Genomic DNA, 12014 nt, shown 5'->3' on the forward strand with positions numbered 1-12014 from the left:
ATAAAATTTGACTTCAGTTATGCCTCTGCAGGGGGGGATGAGGGGACAGAAAAAAAAAAAAAGGGCAAAAAAAAAGCTTGAAATTGCCAAGAAGTGGGAGAATGAATTTGACTGTATTAGGAAAGGAAAGGAAAGGAAAGGAAAGGAAAGGAAAGGAAAGGAAAGGAAAGGAAAGGAAAGGAAAGGAAAGGAAAGGAAAGGAAAGGAAAGGAAAGGAAAGGAAAGGAAAGGAAAGGAAAGGAAAGGAAAGGAAAGGAAAGGAAAGGAAAGGAAAGGAAAAATGAAAACAAAAGAAAAGAAAACGGTGGAGTTAGTGTGTGTTTCATAAGTGGGGCAAAAGAAAAGTTTTTGAACATACTGTTTTTAAATTTTCTTATTAAACATATCTGTTTTCATACAGTCCAGGACCTGAAGCAATAGTTCTCACTTTATTTCCAGTGCTTCCTATTTGTGCACAGATACTGAGCACTCCTATCTATGCCACTGTTCATCGTAGTGGATTGCTGTCTCTCACAAATTTACAGGTTTTCCAGTTTCCCAGTACTTGTAGAATTGGTTCAGCAGCTTCTCTTCATGCTCTTACACATTTATTTAAAATAGGTCAAAAAGAAAATGGACGTAATACTTGCAGGCAACTTCAGTTGCTTTGGTATATTCACATCATACTTGCAGCCAAATGGCTTCTCTTGGAAAAATGTACACTGTTTACATCTCCCAAGGCTGCAGACAGGCATGCTGGTTCAGTAGAGCATCAGCTCGTTACAGCTCCAAGAAAACAAGGCAAGACCTTTGCCAGTGGCAGTCAAATAAAATTCTGGTGCCTCTTGAAAAAAGTGGCAATTAGCCTTCACTTCTTTACCCCTTTTCCAAGCATTCATATCTGAAAGCAGCTAAGGACTTAAGTCCTTATGTATGTTTCCACACCTGTGTCTGAAGTGCAATTTATATTCAAGAATAACGATAAACTTTCTTAAACCATGCAATTTCAGCATTCTGTTTTTGTGTTGACTTCTTACTATCCCATCCCATCAGTTGTTTTAATTTTATTGTTTCTGTCCATAGCACAGAAATATGTGCTAAGTTAATATGAAATATGAAATAATTTCATAAGAAATATGTCCAGTTAATATAGCACATATGCTACTTATGCAATTATACTTAACATTTCCCTGTTGTATTACTTTTCCATAAATGGCCTGCAAATATTCTTAATAGAAAATAATTAACATTTTAACCCCTGTAGAAATAATTCAGACTGCTTGATCACAGTGGTTGCTTATGGTTGGGTTCAGAACTGCTACTATTGTGAATCTGTCTGTGAAATCCAGGCATTTGCCATAGTGTTTTGCATTTCCGTGGAACAGCTTTATGACAGGAACATTTTTGCTGCTGTGCATAAATATTTGGAGGATGTCAAGAGATGTGTTAGAAAATAGAAAAGTTGTGACATCCACTTTTCAGCCTTTCGTGATCCTAAACTCATGAAGGTAGGCAACATTTCTTTCACTGACTTCAGTAGTCAAGGAGTTGGTGCACCTATTTCTTCTAAAAGCAGTTATGTTTTTCTTTTCGTCTTTCTTTAAAGCAGGGGGAAATGGGAAGTAATAAAAAGACCTATTATCACCACTGTATTACCAGAAAAAAAAAACCTGCCAGTATCTACTGTTGAAGAAAGACTAAAAAGGCACTTGGTAACAGAATGGCCCGGTGCTGTGGGAGAGCTGTAATAGCTAGTTAGATCAATCAGCGTCTCTGCTGAGTCTTGACAAGTTTCTGATTTAATGGGCTGAGCCTGTTTCCATAATTAGTCTAAAAGTTTTTAAGGGTTGACAAGACCAAACTCTGCCCAGCTTGGCTTTGTACTGCAAGCTTGGGATTCCTTTAGGTCACTATAAAAGCAGACTATTTTGTCCCTAGAAAAATGGTCATCTTTTCAATTTTTTTTTTAGTTCTTGACTTGTTAAAGAAAACACAACCAAAGAGTGCAAAATTATCAGAGGCTGACTGTGGAGGCCAAGTAAACTGAAGCAAATCTGCTAGGCACCAATTAATATGCTGGTGGTTAAGTTACATGTTATATTTCATTTCTTGTTACTCATTACTTCTTAAGATGAACGTGACTTAGGTGTCAAGATATTCTTGTGTGACAACTGCCATGTAGCTAAAAAGCAGATGTTTTATCAGTCAGATGAAACGTCACCAAATAGAAACATAATTCTGCAGGAGAGCGGTACTAAAAATCACAAATCTGATAGTGAAACCAGAAGAAAAGAAATGCTGTTTGATACAGATTCTGGAATATTGCTTTGACAACCCAAACAGTCGAGTAGTATATTTATGCCTTCCTGAGATGAATGGTAAAAGTCCCACACATTTTGGCTTGGGAAGGAATCAAATCATTCTATTTTTGCACAAATCTAATCTTTCAGTTAATTTTGACTGAAATTAAAGTTGTGTCAGGACTAATACATGGTGGCTGGTGAGAACAGACTTAGTGGCATTTCACAGGATGAGGGTTGTCTTGGAGAGTTTCAGCTGTAGTACCACCTGTCTGTGAGCACATTCCTTACTGGAGAAGGAAGGAAAAAGTGATAAATAAGACTTATGCTTGTGTGACTTCAGCCAAGGATTTTCCTACCTCAGGGGAATACACAGCTTTTCTAAATGACCCTTTATTCTGCTGCTGTATGAGGCTGGATGTGATCCAGGACATCAAACTGTATATAGCTGTAGTTTTAACACAATTAAATACTAGCCTTTATCTTCTAATTTAAATGGCTCACCATGTTTCTAGTCCAAGATTTTATTGACTAAGAATAGTGGATTTTAGATAATGAGATATTTTGTAGTGATTCAAATAAAAAAGACAAAACCAGAAGCTTTATGAAATATGAGAATCTTTATCAAACTAAAGATTAATGCCTAAAAGCTTAAGTTTTAGAATTTGGTTAGTAATGACTGGATTTTGCTTTAGTTGGAACTTAATCTCTGAAAGGAAGCATTTCTTTTTTCTTTTTATTTTCTTCCTGAGCTTTTCATAGCACTCAGAGTGAATGGATAGTTTAGGAAAACCATAGTTGCAATCTGGAGTCTGTTACATCGAACCTGTCTTTCACGATCCAGATGGAATGAGGAAATGCTGGCAGAGGTTGATGGCTGCTGACAGTGAGTGAGACAGCTTTGTTCCAGCTGCTAGTGCGGGTGGCATTTCTCCTCATCGCAGTGTCCGTGACCTCGGCTCTGCTGCAAGGAGAACACAATGATGTGGATGACTTTTTTTCAGGCCGTCCAGTGGCTTGAGTGCCACGCATTAGAGGTACACTGATAGATGAGCATGGGAAAGGTTAATTTCTGCTCTGTTCATTTTACTGGTCCCTCCATGGAAGGAGAAGTTCACCCTTTCCAGCAGTGGTAACTTTGAAAAGAAGTCAGAATGGCGATGAGTAGCTTTCTGCCCAGCTCCTCAAAACAAAGCAGTTCAAATGCCCCCCATGCACCTTTTCAGTGGTTCTCATGGCTGTACGAATGTGACATTGCAATTCCTTCTCTTTTTTTTTTTTTTTTAAGAAATTGCTCTTCATGTTTTTATGTATTTTGGTGATAATTTGATGGTGGACAGAGAATAGCCAAAATCTAAGCTTGTAGTTTCTGTTGTTGCTCCCACACAATAGAGAAGACAGACTCCGGGCTTGGCTAGTTTGGGCCAGGATCCCAAGTGGCTGCATGGTGTGATGACACGGCATAGCACTTGACAGTGTATTCCCATCATTGTACCAGAATCAGAGAGGTTTATGCATATACCAGAACGGTTTAGCACAGAGACTCAAAAATCACAAAACAGGTTACAGAAGAAAACAAAAAAAAAGACAGAACCAGTCCACCTTCCTGTAAATCTGTTGTAGAAGCCATGGGATTATCAGGACAGTATCCCTCCTTTTACTGGTGGATTTTTAACATGAAAATCCCCTCCTTCAACTTTCCCTGTAGAGTTTTGAGAGAATAAGTCTTTTTGGTCCATACGGGGCATACAGCGTGTTCTTTGTGTCTCGGTCACAATAGAGTCATAAATATTGATGCTGATTTTTAAATAGTGTGCAGTTTGACCACTGAACTATAACCTCAAAACCACAACTAGGTGAGACAGGTTTTTATATTCTTTATGTGAAACAGGTGTTTATTTCACAAACTTATTGAGTTGTATTTGAATGTTCTGTTTTCTGTCACATCAACATCTCTGTAAGCATCACAATGTAGAGCTGAAAATGCAAAGGATGTAACAATTTGGACAAAATATAGGAAAAATGAAGGGCATTGCACGGTATTTTTATCTTTGTAGGTAAACTGTGTTTTGTCTGAAGTACAGAAATGACCAGGTTCAAAACCCAAAGATGAGCATTAAGGAAATGTCTCATAAATATTTGTATAAGCATTTATTATTAGTTAGGGTTAACTTGCTGGCTTTATACTATGTGTTGTGGCTCTAGGTCACTTCTGTGAAGCTTGTCCAAAGCCTGTGGTCATATCATATATGTGATACTGTGTAGAGAACTGCATGATGTGCAGGCTCTCTTTTTGCCTCCTGAATGGGATAAATATGTCTGTCTCTCTCTGCATCCATAGATTTCATAGATATTAGCTATTTCATAGCTAACTGTTAAGTAAAAACTAAAATCCGTAACATCTGACATCTGCAGTGCAGGCTGGAAAAAAACAACAAAACAAAACAAAGCAAAACAACAACAACAAAAAAACACAATGACAAATCTTTTTGTTGTGCAGAACTTCATGGTGATGAGTTAGATCAAGTTTGCTGTTGTGCCCTTGCTGCTGTTGTGACTATCAGTATTTCTATCACTCTCATCCTTAGATCGCCAAATGTGGATAATTCCTGCATTGCTCTAGATGCAGAACAAAAATCCTTCAAAAGCTTGCATGAAGTGTGTGAGAAGGACAACACTGATGCCAACAGAGAGAAGGGTACAGGCAAACAGTGGAACAGACTGATTTGGAGAAATTGCTGTAGTCTCTGTCAGGCAGAGTTTTCAGTTTACTGTAACCATCCGGGCAGAGGTAGGAATTTAAGAAAAGAATGGAGGCGTTTTGCCTCCATTACAGCAAATATCTTGCAAGAGAGAGAATAGGGGATTTTCCTGAGCTTGCTTTCTGCCCACTCAGCATTCCTGCCTGCTCCAGCATTGAGGGTGAGGTCCAGGAAGGAGGATAACTGAAGCAATTATTTTTGTGGTCAAAAGCAGGTTGCTTACAGATTTGTGAACTAATTCTCTGGCGGTACTCTGTGACCTGCTGTTTTGGAGATTGAATAAAATAATACTTGTGAAGATCCAGCAGCATACATAACCAACTTGAGGCTTCACAGCAGCTGCAGGGGTTATTGCAACCTTGAGGCTGCCGTAGCTGTCACAGATAGTCTCTGCTGCAGAGCTGCTCTGAACAGGGAGCAAAATACCATCTACGTTAGGCTGCGTTTTCCCCCGCAGGCTGAGTGTTGACAAGAGTTTTTATTCCTACAATGTGTCATTATGGCTTCCCAGTTGATTAGCTATACCTGTCATGTGAGGACTAGCTTATTCATCAGAACTTGTTTTCTTTGAAGGAGAAAATGAGTGTATTCCATTAGAGTATTAAAACTAGGACAACAAATGGCACATCAGGAAATTACATTTAATTAGCTGACTTAGCACAAAAGAGAGGTTTTCTTATGGTTATGGTGAGGATCTTGTAATGATGAGGAATACAATACTATTTATCTTGAACATGCTGAAGGAGAGGGAAGATACTAGGTTTTCTCATAAAGCATTACATAGTAGTTCATTATTAGATTTCTGATCACAGACTTACTGTTAGGCAAAGGAGATGGAATTTTGCTCTGATTTCTGCTTGCCCATACAACCTTTTCTGACTTTCTTATATGCCTCAGCCTGCAAAAGACTGATGTCTTATGCCACTGCAGAGGATTATCAGGACTGGTACCCCTGAGGAAGTTCTGTTAAAAAACTTTGTATCCTGATATATTACAGTTTCTGCTATTTTTCTGCTATTTTATAGTAGTAACAGAATACTAAAATACAAAATATCCAGAGAATCTCTACTACTTGTGCTATTGTTTTGCCTTCAGTTTCTTTACTACTGATGCCTTTGTATTTTAGTTTTATTTAGTTCTTTATAGCTGCTTTTAAAAATAATTAACTGTAGGATACAGAAACGGCTGTATGAGCAGTTACTGAGATTTCTTTCTTACAGCATAACAAATGACAGAAATTTTCATTGTAAAGTATTAGTTTTCTTTTTCCTTCCAGGTACCACGATCAGCAGGATGTTACTAGCAACTTCCTTGGAGCAATGTGGTTGATTTCAATAACTTTTCTATCCATTGGATATGGTGACATGGTACCTAATACATACTGTGGGAAAGGAGTCTGTTTACTCACTGGAATCATGGTGAGTATTTCTGAATTTATTCATTGGATGTGAGATTATTAGCAGCAATTAATCCCCAAACTTGTGGTAGACATAAAGAAATATTAATTTGCTAGCCTGTATAGGATATAGACTGTGTAGGATATAGATTGAGGTAAAACTTAATAGTTGTGTAATGAAATACAGGGAAACAAATTCCACCCTGACATAATTTTCAGCTTCAAAATTTTAAGAGTTTTTCATTACATTTTAAGGTATCACATCTTCTCAGTTATCTTTGGACATGTGTAATTATTACTAGTAATAATGAATCTACAGTTCTGAGTTTTGTTTCTTAAAATTAAGTTAGTCACAAACATAGAAACTCAATGGCTGCTAGTCTGCTAAAGCATTTTACTTGTACTTAGTTTTATTTATTATAAGTCTAATATATTATACATAGTATTCCATTGCTTTAAGTGGACCTATGTATTGCAATTTTCACAGTATGAGTTTTGCTAACAGTATTACAATGCAGCAGTTGTTGGTGCATGCACATTCAATATATACTTATTAGCTGTTCTGTATGTGTGCTTTAAATTTTTTTCAGTATTGCACCATTTGGTCAAAGTTAGGCAAGAATTATTATATTATATATAATAATGTCTGGGAAATTTATGCACATCTATAGTAAATCAGAAGAAGAAAAGCTCATGATTGTGCCACTTTTATTTATATTGACTCTTGTACAAATGTCCCTGTGAATGAGATAAACATCATATATGCTACATATGACAGCGAGATGCATACATGTTTCTGAAATCTTGCTACTGATGATAAGTGATGCAGCTCCAGTATCTACCTTCTGTTAAAACAGGTATATTGGGATTATGACTGAAAACAAATGGTAGCAAACAGTTTCCCCTTTAAAACAGGTGTTTGGCAAATTTGTTGTTTGTAAGAGTGTATTTTATGTCCAAAGAGTAAAATAGATTAAGGTGTTTTTGTAATGTTTTACAATTTTTCCTTTTTTTTTTTTTTTTTTTAACAGCTTACAGGTTTCAGGTCATTGACCTTTCATAAGAAAGATGTCCAGTGCATTTTGCTGGTGGTGGCAAATGCTTATCTCTTTAAAAACAGAGTTTGAATTTAGTTGGAAAGTACAGGCTGAAAGCAGAGGAATGACTCAGGCGGCTTTCATAAAGGCTGTTGACTAAGCTCAAATCTGCCATCTTCTGGAGTATTTGCCTTTGTTGCTCATTCTGAGCTGCATTTTGATGCCAGAGAGAATAAAATTTGGTCATAAGTTCATTAGGAAAAAAGGAGGACAAGCAGTATACATTGCCACAGGGATATGCAGAATGGGGGCAGAGCCCTGTCATAATGCTTTTCTTCTTCCCAAGCAGTGTTTAAGAATAAGAAGAAAATACTTCAAGATGCAAGAATCAGATCATTATTCATCCTCATTATCATCTCTGACTAGGCTTTCTGAACAGCAGCAGCTAAATTCCAGGTTAACTCGTATTGAGTATGCACTCATATTCAACTCAAGTTATTTGCATTTCAGTATAAAAAAAACTTACAGTAACAGAAATCATAGGAGCTTCAACACCCTGCAAAAGTGCAGTGACAATAGTGATACTGATACGAATCATCCACAAGTTTCACCCTGCTATTAAGTTTATGCTAGTGTAAATGATAGCAGCATCCAAACCATAATTTTGAAGGCTGTAGATACACTTATGATTTTATGATGATGATGGTGATGAAAACAAAGTAAAAATTAAATCACAAAAACAGACTATAGATTATTGCAGATGTTGTCCTACACACCTATGAATGAATCAGACAGAAGATGAAATTACAGGATGCATTTGTCATTTTGCATTTGACAGCACCATTGGGATTCAGATATAAAATAATTTATTGCAGTTGTTTCTATTGCTTGGGAGTAAAAGTGAAGTACTGATTAATATGTAGTGTTTACACACAAGACATTTCTTTTTCACAACAGAAATAAGATTCACTCCTTTGAAATTAAGCGTGTGCAATGTACACATTATACCTTCCTATCTTTGTTTGTATTTTGTGATCAAATGTTCTGCAGAAACTTTGGAAGCACTAAGGCTGTAATCAGAATCACATGGTAATAATTTAAGGATTAATAATCTCAAGACACAGAAAACATTATTAACCAAAAAAAAAAAAGGGGGGGGGGAGAGAGAGGGGCAGGTGGTTAGTTTGCAGTGTTAGTAGTTCTGAAAGCCTGACTCTTAATTACATTCTAAAGGGTATCAGCCATATGGCTTTGGCAAACCGTAATCTTTGAAAAGAAAATTATGGATCAGTGAGAAAAATTCAGATCTTGGAATTACTTTTTTGTTTGTTTGAATTTTTTTTATGTATTTTTTAAAAATTTTTGATAAAGGATCTGAAAGACATGAAATACGAAACCATGAACGCAGTAATGAATGATCTTCCAGCCTAGCTTGCAAGACTAAAAAGCTTATAGGTCTTGAATATGATTCTTTAAATACAGTCACTCTTCTGAAACTCTTCTGAAACCAATTAATTCATATTTGTTGTGGAAAAGATAAGAACAGGATACAGAAGAGATAGGTAGACCTATACCATCCATCTTCACCATGCCATGCAACTTGCAGGATTATTTCTGCTCACTGAATATGCAGTGGTTATCACTAAATATGCACACTGAATATGCAGTAGTACCCAAGTGGACCTCTCAGATCCTGGTCAGCAGGCTGAGCTCAACTACAGTTGGAGCACTTTGTGCTGGTACTGAGTGGAACAGCTTATAAACAGAGCATTTTCAACTGCTTAATGGCTTTATGGTGTCAGGGCTTTGGAGCGGTTTGCCAAATTTTTCTTGCTTTGTGAGGATTATGGTGAGGATAGCAAAAATTTGGAGAAGGGAAATAGAAATTGATAGAAGGAAAAAGAAGGGGCAAATGGGAGAAGATATTGGAAGGTGTGTACCTGTTGACTGAAAGATGGGAAGAATTGTAATGAATGAATGACCTATTGAAGGTATATGAAGAATCCAGAGGATGTTGAGTAGTTCCTGGTCTTGTGTGAGAGCAGGGGGTCTATTAATCTCTGTTAAGAACCATTACAGTTGGAAAAAGCAAAATTGCCTCTTTCTGATGCATTGTAGTAATTCCATGCAATTTGTGCCACAATGACGAGGAAATAACTATTTTTAGATAATTTTACAGTCCTTTGTATTTTTTTTTTTATTAATGCAAGATGAAATAATAGCAATGCATTCTTATGACTGCAAATAAAAGAATCTGCTGCAAGGTTTGAGAAGGACTTTTCCTTTTCTGTTGAGCATTATGTTGTGAGCTTGTGCATTGATTGTATGATGCAGAGATAAGGATGCAGAATTTTCCTAATGGGCTAGCTGCCAGCAGTTAGAAGACATGAAGAACTTAGTAGGTCAAACCAATTTTGCCACAATAAAATGAATGAGTTGCAATTGTCCTGTCACAGGATGCAAAGAGTGATTGGCTACAGATTGGGTGAAGATTGCTTTAGATCAAATAACTGTTCTTTTAGAGGCTTGGTCATGCTGTTGCCAAAATTGCAGCAATAAAAGGTTCTGTTATTGAAAAGAACTCTGAAGAGATCATTAAGATCATAAAAGAAAGAAGTTATGAAGATTTTCTTAAACTTACATTGTAGAGGTGGGCAACATTAAATGTTTCATCTAGAAACATTTTAAGTAGCATCTTCAACCATTATATTTGAACTCCATTTGTAGAGCTGAAGAATTCTTATTTGAGTAGTCACAATATAGTCAGTGTGTACTATCTGCTCCTAGGGATGCCAGTTTTTATAAGTTCTACATGGTGAATTAAAAATGAATCAGATCCCATTTTAAAACATCTCATGCTGCAACTTTTAATGTACATGTGGAAATTTGAATTTAATTTAAAAGAATCACAATTCCTATCGTACATGTGCCAAAAAAAATCAAGAGGATTAGGTGTTTCTGAGAAAAGTGGACTCTTACCTGTGGTTAAATTGTCTTGTTTGTGCATACAGTTTTATATCAGACTCATCCAGTTCTTATCAACATAGGACTGCCTACATCAGGAACGTGGCATCTAGAATAGTTTCATTTTTAATCATGTGATTTTTATTGGTAGGAAAATCTGAATTGTAACATCTTTGAAAATTAATAGTTTCTAGATTGAAAAAAAAAATGAGATTTTAACTGTCTTGTTAACATTGGCTACATTGGCTGCTGAAAGTAAAGAAAAAGAAGTTAAACAAGATTGGAGCAGTGTAATATGAAAACTGTTTTTTAGAACTTTTATGGGTAATTTACTAAAAGGTCACAAATAATTTTGCATAATGATGCCTAAAACATTGTGGGATTTTTTACAAAAAAAAAAAAAAATCTTTATATTTAATTCTGTAATGAGTTGCAGAAACACGTAATTGTTTATGAAACACAGAAATGTACTTTGAATTACACTCAAAGAGCTGAAAAGGTATGATTAAGACCAATATGCTGCTTTTTGGCTAGATTTGTATTATTAAGTGATAGAAAAGAGTCAATTATCTATAATAACAGTATAAAAATAATAGGTTGTGTTGCCATTTAAAGGTTTACCTAGAGCATTTTGTACATTGGTTATCAATGTGTAATATTTTTACCATGTCTAGTGCCTGGTGGAAAAAAGGTGAGAGCAATGTTGTGAATAGTTTTGTTGATGAGAAGCTTACTGGAGGAATTTCAAAAATGTAGAACACAGCTTGGTTTTTATTTCCCTGAAAGCCTGGAGAAAAAAAGGTTTTCATGTGAATTGATAGTGTTTTTGGTCTACATTTCAAGTATATGATAGAATTTAGTTCAATCGATTCTGAAAATTAAATAATTAACATAAGTGATGTCAGGATTCACAACAGATCGTTTTTATTCCTTCTAACATAATAGCATGTAGCTGGACAGCGTATCAAGCAGAATCATAAAATGGAGAAGACATTTAATGGTGTTTGAATTATTTAGGGTTGGAACTAGAAAAAGTCGTGCAGGTCAGAGAGTACTCAGCTCCTCTATTATTGTTGTTCGAGCACACAAGTTTGTCAAAATGGAAACTTTTTTCAGGAACAAAACATAAACATACTTCTGGCATACTGGATTTACATGGCAACGTTTTGGTGGTGGTAGGACTGGAGGGGTGGTCTGTGTGAGCCGAGCCCAGCAGCTGCCCCGTGTCGGAGCAGAGCCAGCTCCACCTGCTCCAAAAGGGACCTGCTGCTGGCCAGAGCTGAGCCATGAGCAATGCTGGGTGGGCCGCTGGGAGAGCAGAGTTAAGAAAAGGAAAAAATCTGCTGGGCAACTATATCTGAGAGAGAAGGGGGAGAACTAGCCTTGCAGACACCAAGGTCAGGGCAGGAGGTGCTGCAGGCAGGCAGCAGCAGTTCCCCTGCGGGCTGTGCAGGGAGAGGCCCCTGGTGGAGCAGGCTGTCCCCCTGCAGCCCGTGGGTCCCACATGGAGCAGATCTCCACGCTGCAGCCCCCCCATGGGTGGAGGAGCCCCCGGTGGAGCAGGTGGATGTGGCCT

General features: G+C 37.0%; 1 protein-coding gene across 5 annotated transcripts in view; it reads left to right on the top strand.

Annotated features, from left to right (window-relative positions):
- KCNN2 (potassium calcium-activated channel subfamily N member 2) overlaps positions 1-12014 on the top strand; it is a gene marked incomplete at its 5' end in the record, with an annotated part of 79578 nt that overhangs the window by 44860 nt on the left and 22704 nt on the right. For all 5 annotated transcript variants that reach the window (XR_014687262.1, XM_084504456.1, XM_084504457.1 and 2 more), the window contains one exon: positions 6318-6459. Coding sequence is in view for 4 of the 5 variants with exons in the window: in XM_084504456.1 (XP_084360582.1) it covers positions 6318-6459 (142 nt within the window). The remainder of the gene's footprint in view (positions 1-6317; positions 6460-12014) is intronic.

Source organism: Aythya ferina (genome assembly GCF_964211825.1).
Source record: "Aythya ferina genome assembly, chromosome: Z".
Lineage (NCBI taxonomy): Eukaryota > Metazoa > Chordata > Aves > Anseriformes > Anatidae > Aythya > Aythya ferina.